At 41.5% G+C, this 13,404-nt stretch overlaps 1 protein-coding gene across 2 annotated transcripts in view; it reads right to left on the reverse strand.

The window, feature by feature from the left end:
- Window positions 1-13,404, reverse strand: part of cdkal1 (CDK5 regulatory subunit associated protein 1-like 1) — a 253,720-nt gene that overhangs the window by 167,586 nt on the left and 72,730 nt on the right. For both annotated transcript variants that reach the window (XM_080501478.1, XM_080501479.1), the window contains exon 5: window positions 1,460-1,556. In XM_080501478.1, the coding sequence (XP_080357604.1) occupies window positions 1,460-1,556 (97 nt within the window). The remainder of the gene's footprint in view (window positions 1-1,459; window positions 1,557-13,404) is intronic.

Genomic DNA, 13,404 nt, shown 5'->3' on the forward strand with positions numbered 1-13,404 from the left:
TGTTCAGAGGAGTTGCAAAAGAAATGTGCTATCATTCAATAAGTGTTGGAACACTGCTAATGTTTTTACTTTCTTCCTGTGGTGACTGACGTGAAACATACTGAATAAAACTGATAAAATATCAGCAAAGTGACGAAACTATTCCAGGCTGTAATTAAAAAACAGGCTCACCCACACCTATTGTCACAGAGTTGTCAAAAAACAGGAATAATACAACAACAGTGTCTGAAATGTATGGACTGTTGTCTCACTATAAATATTGTCAACATATTTCTTAATTCAACAAGCTGTATATATGATATAGGAATGATGCTCTTCTTACATATTGTCATATGCCTGTTCAACTACCCATTAACAAAAATAGGTAATTACCCTGTCACATCCAGGGAATCAATATATTCAGGGATGTAGATGTGGTCAAGATGAGCTGCTCGAATTCAAAATAAGCACGAGAATGGATAAGAAAGGTGACATGAGTGAGTTTTAATGGAGATTGGCTGTTGGTCTGGGTATTTCCTATCTATTAGGATTTCCACCCTCAGCCATGTCCAGGAGTCACTGACGATGGTTCGACAGAGAGAAAATATCCAGTGAGAGGCAGTTTCTCTGAGCGGAAATGTCTTGTTGATGCCAGAGGTCAGAGGAGAAGGACTGATTCGAGATGATAGAATGGCGACAGTTGGCACAGCCTCGCCATAATTGGACAATGGAAGATTGGAAAAGTTGACTTGTCTGATGAGTTTCGATTTCTGGTGCTACATTCAGATGATAGGGTCGGAGTTTGGTGTAAACAACATCAAAGCATGGGACTCATCCTGATTTGTATCAACAATTCACGTGACTGCTGGCATTGCAATGGTGTTGGGGGTATTGTCTTGGCAGGCTTTGGGTTCCTTATTAATTGAGCAACACTAGATCCTACCTGAGAGTTGTTTTTGACCACGTTCATCCCTTCATAATCACAGTTTACGCATCTTCTGATGACCACTTCCAGTAAAATGAGCATGTCATAAAACTCAAACCATCTCAAATATTCTTTTCTGTGAACTTATATCAAAAATGTCCACTGGATTCAAAAGTCCTCCTCAGTCACTACTGGGATGTTGTGGAAGGAGATTTACATCATGGATTTTCAGCAGACAAATCTGCTGCAGACTCAGATGCAAGCGCATCAATAAGAACCAAAATCTCTGAGGAATGTCTCCGATCCCTCGTTGAATCTATTCCACTGAGAATGAAGACAATTCTGATGATAAAAGAGTGCCCAACCCGCTACGAGCAAGGTTCGCCTCATGTTTCAGCAGGTGTGTGTACATCAATATTGTACCAAGTTTCTGGGATTCATGTTGCACAGCAGAGCAGGTAAAACAAATGTATACACTTAGAATATTGCTCAGACAATGGCTGTACAGAGTTTGTACTTTCTGTTCACAGTTTCAATCACAAAGACTATACATACCCCAATGATGCTAAGACCTTTGAGATAGTCCATCCGTGGCTGGGCTTGAGGGACACACCCTGCTAACACCACCTTCTTCTGCTGTTCTTGGGCTTTTCTGTTGAAAACACGTGCAAAAAAAACAATCACTTATTAGTATAGAGTATATTAAAGCAATGGTCAAGATACAAAGCATTGTACCAACAAGCCAGCAGCTTTCATTGACACCTGCAGCCAGGTTCAAATCCTAATTATAAAAGGGATCGATACCTAAAGATACCAAGAGATCATCTGACTAGAGGGTTAAAAAATAAGCTAAATAATACCTTTAAGTACACCACCTAACAGGATATACCTTAATGTCAGAATCTTTCTTTAAGTCAAATGTTGCTTTCATTCAATAAAATTCGAACTACTTCCTGCTAAAATAAGGATGATATACCTCATAGGAATAGGAATATATGCAGTGCAATAGATGACCTAATATGGATGTGGAATATATTGCAGTGCGCGGCAAGGGAACTGGGTTAAAGTATGTCAGATAAGTAGTTACACACTCAGTCTTTTGTGATTTGCAAAAAATAAATCAATAATTATCATTATAATATTATTATTATAATCAAACCATTTCAAAGTCAATCACCTGTTCATAGAACACAGATATCTAAGGCTTAGTTATCAAGCAAATTATTTCTTATTTTTCTCCTAAAGTTGGACAACTACAGCTAAACGATGCACGTTGATGTGAGGAAACATGAGCATCATAGATCCAATTTGATTAAATGATAGTCAATTATTTTTTACAAAGAATGTGCGCTCAGTAAAACTGAGTAACAAAACCATGAAGAAAATGCACATGTGTTTGCGTGTGCACAAGTCTTCATGTCACCTCCAGTTAGTGGCAGCGAGATTTGAGACACTCGGTCTGTGTGACAAAAGCTTTTCCAAGAGCTGCCCAGACTCTGCCATGAATCTTTAATAATGAAGCCTCCTGACAGCTGGAGTGAGAGAGGAGGAGGAGGGGGGGGTTATGTGGGGGGGGGGCAGAGGAGGAGCGATGAAACTGGATGCAAACTGTCAGTTGTGTTTTGATTCAGGCTGCGTTTGTATTCTTCAGCAAAAACAAAGGGAGACGGTGATGTGGAGGTGGAGGAGGTGTGTGAGGGAGCACGATGTGAAGGTAGACGAATCAATTCAAAGCCAGCGCAAAGTGTCACACGCAGTGTCACACGTAGGGGGGGGGGGAAATGGAAGGAAAGATAAAAGCTTGACGTTGATGGAGGATGAGCGGAGAGATGAAGGCAGGACTTAAAGGTTTCCGTGATTATTTGCAATTATTCAGGCCTGTTTGTAGAGCTCAGGGCTGTTTGAGAATCGCTGAAACTAGTGCAGTACAACTTTAGAGTCCCACAAAAACAATAAAGCGCCGACTGATCGAAACACGTCGGAAAAGAGGAGCAATTAGGATGGAAGTCCCAAAAAGTTGGCATTTCAGACAAACTCTCTTGATCTCAAATTCACAAATGTAAACGCTCTCCACCAGCATCATAAAGATTGAGAAGTGACATCTCTGCAGCTGCAGTTGTGTTTTTACTATCGACCAACCTTAAAAATGACACAATCAGGGAAGGGACCAGGAGAAGAAGAAGTAGAAAGATGGACACGCACAAAACTTTCTGCACATGTCGAAGTCGGGTTGGACACAAGACGACGTATCGGCTTGACCGGCTTGTTCTCTGCACGCTGTTTGTCATGAGGAACTCACACTGGCATCACAGCACACACACACACACACACACAGTAGGGGTGCGTCTGCATAATTCACACCGTCTCCTGCCAAAATGCGCCAAACACTCCTTTAATGCGCTACTCGCTCCCTGCCCACAGATTTGGGAGCTGGAGCTGACACAGCGAGTAAGCAGACCGCGCCTGAGTCGCCGCCTCAGCGCCCCAGGGGGAGCGGGCCAATCGCCTCGCCCGCGCGGCTCCTGGGTGGGATGAGATGGAATGGGATTATGCGATGCAGTTGCTGTGGTGATACTTTTGAGCCCAACCAAGCGCTCGGTGCCAGTGACCCGGACCACAGCAGATGTCCCCCAAGATCATACAACGAGGTGTGGGTCTGTGCGTCTGCATGCCGTGTGTGTGGGTTCCAGTGCGTGTGCGCGCGCACGTTTCTCCTTGACTTCCTTGGCACCTCGCCCTGAATCTCTAAGGCCTGTCGAATCTTACTGCTCGCCATTGCCCCGAGACCACATGCGCACCGTGGGCCTGAACACCCACATGCCGCTGAACACGCTGTACACACACACAAATAGCCGTGGTCACGGCAAGCCGCAGCAGTACTGTACAATGGCCTATGCATACATGCATGACCTCTGTGGTATGTATGTATGGTAGGGAGTGCTGTGCTGTACATACTGGTTTTTAACAGCTGAGTGGTTACAGTGAATCAGTCAAATGAGAGCAGACTAAATGTCCAACTCAATTGATCAGGTTGGCTTGGAGATGCCCCTTGCTATGAATATGACATTAAAATAACTGTAGGCATTGGATGGACCACGGTGCATGACCTATATATAGGCCCCTTCAACTTTCTCACAGGGAAACTTGAAGTGAAGGAGAGGAGGTATCTTTTTTTTCTAGAACACAGTAGTCTTCTATGGCGCCACGTGCATGACAGAAAACCACAATGTGATCACATCAGATAAATTGAGCTTCAACGCTGATGTTCAAACAACCGCCCCATATGTCTCGCATCTGAAAACACAGGCGAGCACAATGGAGTGAGGACATTTTGAAACAAACTGCATTTTATGTCTCGCATCCATAAGTTGGCTACCACGGGAACAGTTGGCGTGTCATTATTTTAATTTCACGACAGCAGACACTTGATGCCCGCCGCAATTAGCTGGAATTAAACATGTGCATATATTACGATGAGCAATCAGACAAACAAGTTGGAAAAATATCTGGAAGCGAGATCTTCTTATTTAATTCATAATTTGATGTGTCCAAATGAGAAAAGTTGAGTAGCTTAAGTTACCAGATCGGGCTGTGTTTGTTCTTACATTAGACTAAAAGAAAGGATTACGATGACACATGCTTGGAGGTGGTCGTACACCAGAAAAAATGTTCAACCACACTCAACCAAACGTAGTTTACTTGTCATCATAATATAGAGAAATAAATCTTAAGTTTTTCCAAAATTAGTACCGGTAGCTATAATTTTCATCAACCCTCACAGAAAAAGGACAATCTTGTTTTTAGTTTTTTTTTAAATGACAGACGTGGATACGTTTAATAATAAATCTGAATGAGACAAATGTGATTATAAGGCAAACCCTCACTTTCAAAAGGCCTATATGTGGGAAAAGGTTTCCAAGATCAAAACCTCTTTATATGGACAAAATAATTTCATTTTGTAAAATCATTGTCGTAAAATATGTGGGCACGAACAACTGTTTCCTGCCGTTACTGGACACGTGTTGGACTTCTCAGACATCTCAGTGATTTATTCAGAAAAGTAAAGAATTTGACCATAAAATGTGATTATTTAACACGACAGTGTTGCTTTGTAAATAATGTAAAATAGGAACCAAAGGAATTATAATCTATGATTAAAAAAAGTGGGGGAAAAAAAACAGTATTTTGTGTTTTTCAGTTAATCCAGATGTATTTACCACAGCAACCTCGGCAACTCTCGAATGTTTCTACTGTCTCTGATCCTACTTAAAAAGGTTCACTTTCATCTCTAGGGGAGCAAATAACAGCTCAGCAAATAGAAAGCATGATTTTAAAAGTCAAAGTAATATTGGGGTTGATCGTGAAATGTTTTTCTGAAGGCTCATATCAGCCGATACTCAATTTATAATGTGGTTCACTGCGAAACAATTATGGCCCGCCGCGATGAACAATCACAATAAATGTATAAATAAAATCAATAGCGTGTCGCAAACCCAAATTTATTCTGCACCCGCTGCAATTGATTCTGTCCAAGTGGTACAGTTTTTAATTTTCTGATAAAAAAAAAATAAACAGTGATAATCCAAAACATCAATTCTGCCCTTTAAAGTTGTAAGAAATCAAACCGAGAAAACAATCTGAGGGCAGAAAATCTCATCCATAAGTATGTTTGTGAGGTGGAAAGCCAAGCCAAAGCCGGCTCACAGCTGTGAGCGCAGTGTGTGTGTAAGTATGTCCTCTCAATGACCATCCCTGCTGCTCCACAGCCTCAGCCATATACAGATAGCCACATAGTGGGGGGATGATGAAGATGAGCTCATTACACACACACACAGAGCCAGCCATATGCTCCTGAACCAACCCACTGCTTAAAGGATGAGGTCACACGGGCACAAGCACTGACTCAATTTTTGTGTAACTGAGATGTACATGTTTGCATTGTGATTAACCGCAACGGCCTTTGACTGGGGCACAATGACTTGAGATGAGATACAGAAATTGCCAACATGTGGATGAAACTTTGAGAAATCATAGTTTTCCATTCTCTGTTTTAGGTACTTTTTATCACAAGTATGTCAAATACATCTGAGTCTCAGGGCCATGTACAGCCCAATTTGACCTTGAGTTGGTCAGACCAGTAAAGTGGTAGAAGAAATGTTTCAGTGATCCACCTCTTTTTATTAAATCAATTCTATTAAATTAAATATAGTAAGTATGGAGGCATAAAATAAATTTAAATGCAGTTTCAACATTGTGCCTCTTGGTGTAAAATATGGTGAAATATCCACTTTACAGCCCTGAACATGTTTTACAAAGTCACTCATCGTATGGTTTTGATGCTATTTTGGTCAGGTCTCAGTAATGTGTTCTACACAAGGATCGCGAATAAATGCATTAGAAATAGGAGTTACTATAACAATTAATAATGTAACAATGGCCAATAATGCAATTAAGACATTTGATCCATTATAACACATGTTGCCCATAACGTACTAAGTTATTAGATGATTGAAGTAGCGTCCTAAAAAATAATAATATAATAACATAAGTAAGGCAATGTTTCTTGAAAATGAAAGGTTTTTTTGCAGGTTTTGTGCAGTTTGCATATCTATAATAGGCATAGTGGATGGGATGTCATCATAGTCTATCGCTTCAAGGTTGCAAAAAACAAATCCTTTACTATTTCATAACAATAAGTCATTAAATTATTGGCCATTGTTACATTATTGGTTGTTACTTTTATGGAAAAAAATTCCATTTTATCATTATTTTTTTCTTACTTGCAATGCCAGATTGGCCCATCCGATGTGCAAATTTTAGCGATCTATATGATCAAACTGTTTGATCATATAGATCATATAAATAGTGTCAACTTGCACATTTAGCTTCAGCAAAATGTAAGCACATGCGGCTGTCACTTGGCACTGTTGCCACTACTGAGCTAAATAAATAAAAATGCTAATCTGAATGTGCTGCTAAATTACGCCCTAAAACATTAAAGACACTCAGCGTAAGCAGCAGCTATAGCCGAGCGGCAGCAGCTTCGCCCCAAAGTGCTCACGCGACACACGCGACTGCTCCGCCACATGCGTTGCTGACACTTTGCTAAATGACTCAAAAACACATAAGAGATACTCGGAGTAGTGTTTGCAGCAGCTTCAGCTGTGCGGCTGTAGCAAGTGCTCTCCACCTTTGCTTCTGCACGAGAGGCGTTGGGGACAAAGCTTCGAGTGGAGGTCAGTGTTTCGGGAAGAGCTCCGGCTCTCGTACCCGATGACTGTAATTAAGTGCATCAAACAGAGAAACATGGATAAAACGGTTTGTTAAGCCAAACAACTACCACGTGTTGAGCAAACAATAATTTAGGAAGATTATTCGTTGTTTTTAGATTTAAGTTGCGGAACTTTATACAGCTACAACACACCGACCACATACCAGTCCCCCTCCAATATCCCGCCTATCCTTGCTCTTATGTTTCCCCCCATCCTCTCATCTGCGCGATGACGACTCTTTCCGCCTGATTTGACAGCGAGCCAGCCACTCAGCGCACTCCTGACCTACCCGCATTAGCATAAGCAGCAAGGGGCAAGGTTAAGTACCCATCAAGCCTTAGTAATTAAGATGTGAGCCGATGTGTGCATGAGTGTGAGTGGATGAGTGTTGGAGAAGGGAAGCCTAAATGTATTTAATCTTCCACTTCAGATATTTTCTGCAATTTCCCCAAACTTTTTCCATATAGTGCAAATGAATCGTAGATGTGGTCACTGTCCCAATTTCAATTCCACCAAGATTATTACGATCCAACACTTTACCTTACTTACTTTTGATCTGCTCGGGGGATTACAATGTATGTTTATCTGTGTAATGTTTTATTCATGTTTCCATATTTATTTCCCTGTGTGTTTCTTCTGAGCAGCAGCGTGAAAATGCATCTCCTCTGACTGACAGTGCCGGCTGAATGAATGTGGAGGAAATGCACTTTTTTTTCTTCTTTTTTTCAACGATGATGAAAAATGTAGCTCTTCCTCTGTGAATAAGCGCACTGGCAAAGTTTACCAAAAACAACTGTCAAAATACAAACAGTATAAATAAAACAGCAGCTAACTCCGAGCCTGTGGGATCTGACTGCAGACAAACTAAACTAAATGAAAGTTGTTAATGCAGCAGACCAGGGGCCTCTTGGAGATGGAGCAAAGATAGAAGAGTCAGAGCAGAGAAGGAGGAAAGGGAAAGAAAAAAAAAAAAAGTGATTGACAGAAAACTGTCAAAAGAATGTCTATATAAACACAGAAAGAGAGAACGATGCAGGAGAGTGTGGAACAGGAAGCAGATGATGGTAGAAGAGATAGAAGTCAGGGTAAACATGACAGATGACGCAATGGGGCCGTCAGCAAACGTCTAATAGATCCCACTGTACGCCTATTCAAATCCAGAGCCTTCAAACTGAAACTCATGTCCATCAACCAGGTTTCAAAGGAAATCTCCTGCAAGGTCACGGCTCCTGGGACAGAAAAGTTAGAAACCGACCCTGAAATTTGTAATGCAGTCAGATTCCCACTGAGCTACCCATTAGCTTGAACACTAGGTGTTTTCGGGCATGAGTTGTGACTATTTCACTAAACTCCTATTAATTGAAGTTTCTCAACCGTCCTCTTCTAAAAGCAGTATAAAGAAATGCAAAAGTGAAGTGCATTTGCCTTACTGAGATGCATTGGAAACCATAATATGAGGTTAGTAAAACTCGTCTGTAGTGGTCAACATGTAAGAAGTTCTTTCAAGAACTAATAGCACTCAGAAAAACGCTTTAAAACATCAAAACAAAGACTGAGGTGTATAAAAAAAAAAGGCCACAAATAAACAGTATTTCAATGGTAAATGGTCTCAAATCATAGTGGATTTCCATGGGGTTTGGACATATACTAGATAATTGGTGTAAAAAGAGGGTTCTCAACATTTGGCCACGGGGCCCAATTTTTCCAGTACAGAGTGGATCGGGGCCTATTTAAACATTAATTCCTTCATTTCAACTAGTTTGAATCTTGGTTTTATTTGTATTCAACAACTAAATCAAGTTCATTTAGATTAACAAGTGACAAGACCTTGTCAAATAAATGATACGATACACTGTGGTGATCTCAAAAACATTTAAAATCATGTATGTAACACTGAACATGAGAGCAATTATAACGACTCAAGTAGTTCTAAGTCAATATTAACGAAAAAGAAATCAGAAATCTTACTTAAAAATATTTTGATACTCAAAAAACTGAAGAGAAATTTGGTTTCTCTTTTGCAGTGCAGTTCGCTGTGTTTAATTCTCTCCAGAAGCTGATGCTGAATGTCTGACGGCGACTCACACTGTCGTTTGAAGATGGGACGATCATCAGCTTCTTGGCAGCAGCCTCCCTGATCATCTCAGCTTTAGAAGCACATTTAGACTCGCCAGTCTATAGTGACACAATAGATCGGTCCGTTTCTGCATCTGTAGCTCATTTTCTTTCGTCTTGGAAAAAAACCCACCGCCTTTCCAACCAGCTGTGGAGGTTTGGTTTGGAGATGTCGCCTGAGTTTCGAAGGCGCCAGTGCTTTGTTGGCGAGCGTTAACACACACTCAACAGGCTGGGCTCTCGGCTCTCCCTCGCTACCTCCATTCACAAAGCCCAACTTAATGAAGCCAGGGTTGTACTGGCAGACATATTTCGTAAAACGGACACTCGGTTGAATGCAGAACTTCGCCAACGCCACATGTGTCAACATGGAAACCAGTGATCACAAGTGTTGGATACACCACTCCTTCACACAACAGAACCGCCTGTGCAATGAGGCAATAATAGCTCTGTAAAACTTTGAAATAAACTCAGTTAAAAGATAAGCCTTTTGCAAATCAGATCCAACCCAGTGGGATGAGAAAATACAAAAACGTTTTAAATGCTTATTAAAAACTGGGTCGTCTTTTGTGTCCTGTGAAAACTCTGTTTTGTATTTGTTCATCCAACCAAGGACATTGCTTTGAATGCAAGATGTGCATACAAAAGAAGTAAATATAGGACCAGCCGTTTGTGCGCTATACCCACTTATCATTTAAATCTGAATGGAAAGGGCCGATGAGGGATAAGTCAGCAGAGCCGGAGAAACACGAGAGAGAAAACGGGCGATGATTGAAAGGAAGAAAGAGGAGCAGCTTCATCTTCATGTTCTAATAGAAAGACATGGAGGAAGGATGAAAAATAAAACGAAGGGAGAGTCTGAAGGGTCAGGGAGCTGTGAAGGAGGATTGTGATGGAGGGATGAGACAGGGTTGCAGTGGTGCTGCTTCTGAATTCCCCTCAGATCGCTCATTTTGTCTGAAACACATATACAAAATGCTCACAAACACGTCAACTGCTGTTGTGTTTATGGGACATCCAGAACCATAAAGATGCACCGAATGAAAGAAAATCTGAAATTAAAGAGGAAGAAAACATCTGAAAGCCCGAGAAATGAAAACAAGGTGGGGAGTTGAGAAGAGATGCACCGTTTAATCAATAAAAGATAATTACATGAAAGCAGGTCCATAAAAGTGAGTTGTGGTAAGTGATGTTAAAGGTAATATAAATTGGGTCAGCTTAAGCACCAAACACAAGTTGCGAGGGCCCCCCTCTCTTGAAACCCTGGTTTCAATCTGCATTTTTAAAAGACCTCAACAGTAGCAGGGAGATAGAGATTGATTCGGGTTGCTGCAAACCATGACCATGACTTGACTTGTTTTTAGTTTTGCACGTTTATTACCAATGTGGTTAATAAAGGCATTCACATTTCAGCTTTGTTTTACAGGATACAGGCAATCTGTTGACCAATCAATATACACCAATAACATGGCTAGTTTATGGCGAGTTCACATGGCCTCCGGGTACATCACAGATAGGATGCAGCCCAATCGTCAACGTGGGTCTAGTAAAAGCAAGTCAACGGAAATGCAAGGTTTTCAGATTATGGCCTTTAAAAAAAAAAAAAAAAAAAAAAATCCCTGACACACCTGCCCAGTGCTGTGAAAAGCGATGACATCTGTCTTGTAAAAATCAGTAGAATGTGTGATAAATATTGCATTACTGTAAATGAGTTGTATTCACCGCTTGAATGGTTCATAATGGAGAAAATGCTAATAAAAAAAAAAAGCCAAGAGCCACAGCAAAGGCCCACGCCAACATGCAGACACACAGATGTGTGGGGAATTGCATTAGAGATGAGCACTTGACAGATCCACAAAGAGGAGAACCTGCAAACTGAATCAAGGGAGGGGCCCCATGAGTCCCATTTCTCATGCAAAGTCCCAGAATCTATAGGAGCGGCGGTTATAGGACAATAATATGGTAGCAGCTCTGCAGCCTCGGGCTGAATTGAAGAGACAACTGCCAAGTTAATACTTGAGGAAGGGCAAACAAACATATAGCCATATGGAGCAGCGAGTTACTGCTCTGAAAAGAGAGGGAGTTATCTTCTAAAATAGAATCATGCACTTATGAGAGCAAATATCAGCAGGGAGTCACCGTGCATGGATTAAGGTTTATAAAAACATCAAGGAAAAATAAACTATAGTAGTCAGTGTTTCAGGCAAAAAATAAACTGCTCCAAACAAACCCCCAGTATAAGCAGAGCTGAGTTTTGTAATATAATTCATTATAAATTCATATTGTATAGCTGATGTTCAGCACTCTCGCCTCACAGCAAGAAGAGTTCCGGCTCGGGGGAACTTCCTGTGTGGAGTCCCCAAGTGAGCGTGTGGGGGGGGGGGGGGGGGGGGGGGTGGTTTCTTTGTGTATTGTTGTTTCTTTCCACAGTCTAAAAATGTGTTTGAGGTTCATTAGCGAGGCATGAATGTGAATGTGTTGTGGTTGTCTGTCTGGTCCGAACTGTCCAAGGCGTACCCTGCCTCTCCCAACTCAGCTGAGATTTGCTCTGGCACCTCTTGACCCGATGTGGGGATAAAGCCGAGTCCAACGGGTGGGCAGTTTACGTTGTGTGTTTTTGTGGCAGCTCCAGTCTGAGGCCCCGTTTGCGCGACAACGAATACAAGTGTATCCGCAAAACTTTCTTGAGTTTTGAGGGGTCCGTTTACATGGCACCAGTGTGCGGATGCACTGCATCCGCGAAGTTTTCATACCGGCTCCCGAGGTGGAAAGATTCTTTCACGGTCGCTCTTCCCCTCCTGCAGAGACTGCCGGAAGCTATGGGGCACCATTACTGCGAATGTGCATCTCTCTCCCCCTTCCTTTGGCTCATGCACTTGTAAACAAACATGGCGGCCCCGCAGTGGTATAACCGTATTCTAGTTTTATCGTCCATATCAGTAGTTTTATAGTTGAGACTCACAACCGATAGCCGCCAATGCGACGTCAGTCCATATGGATGCCGGGTTCTCTCCATTTTCTTCACATTTATAGCCTATTCTTCTCTGCACACGTCTGTGTGGTGTCATTGCAAAATAAAGCAACAGCACCCTCCCGTGGCCCGGCATACTTACTACACCGTTGTCAGTGTGTCCGCTGCTGCAGTGTAAACACACAATTTTTTTTTTTTTAACGGATTAGGTGTTGTCATGAGAAACGTTGTCGTGTAAACGGGGCTTCGGTCAGGTCAGGTCAGGTCACAGAACACACAAGCGTTCATCATGCAAATCCACAATCCGATCCTATCAGGTTTTCTTGTGCAAACAGGTCTGAAACCCAGCGCCCTTGTAGATATACAGTCCTTTTGCTCCCTCTAAATGAACACATCTTCTTCACACTGTACTGTAGATGTGCGAGTGAGTTTGCATTCTCCACGTTTGTGCGTCACTTTGCAATTATTCCGATCCAGAACCGGAGACAAGAGGAGAGTCTTGGCTTGGAAGGCACAGGTGAAAAGTCATTCTTGGTTGAATGAATCAACACAAAATTAGTCCAAGCATAAACAATCATGATTGGTTTCAAGGTCATAAATTATTACAAGCAGGGGTTTGGAAAAGTGGAATGGCACATGCTCAGTGACCTGGATTGCGTCGGCAATCTTTGCAAACTGACACTTTTCTCATTTCTCGACAACACGACGACAGAATAATTACACTGTTCTAACAAGGGAACATAAGAGAGATAATCTGTCCTTAAAAGTTCACAAAGTATATAATTACCTCACATTTTCTATGATATGTTTTTATGACCTTGCATAGCTGTAAACAATTACAGAGAAAACACTGGGGTGAATAACAATTAAAATTGGGAACGACATACAGCATGAATGAATGGTAAACAAAGACTAAACATGTCCCTTAAGTTTTAAAAATCAAAATCTGGCTTATTTTTCTCATTATCCTTCATGTGAACTTCTATGTTGGTATAAGAATTGGACTGGAGGGATATATATATATATATATTTAAGCTGACAGCTTGCCGACTTCATAAATTATTTATTGCAGGTAAAAATAAAGTTGGAGTACGCAATTAAAGTCTATTTACTATAGATGCACCTGCCATTGCATCCACGAA

This window comes from Blennius ocellaris (assembly GCF_963422515.1).
Source record: "Blennius ocellaris genome assembly, chromosome: 8".
NCBI classification, from domain to species: Eukaryota; Metazoa; Chordata; class Actinopteri; order Blenniiformes; family Blenniidae; genus Blennius; species Blennius ocellaris.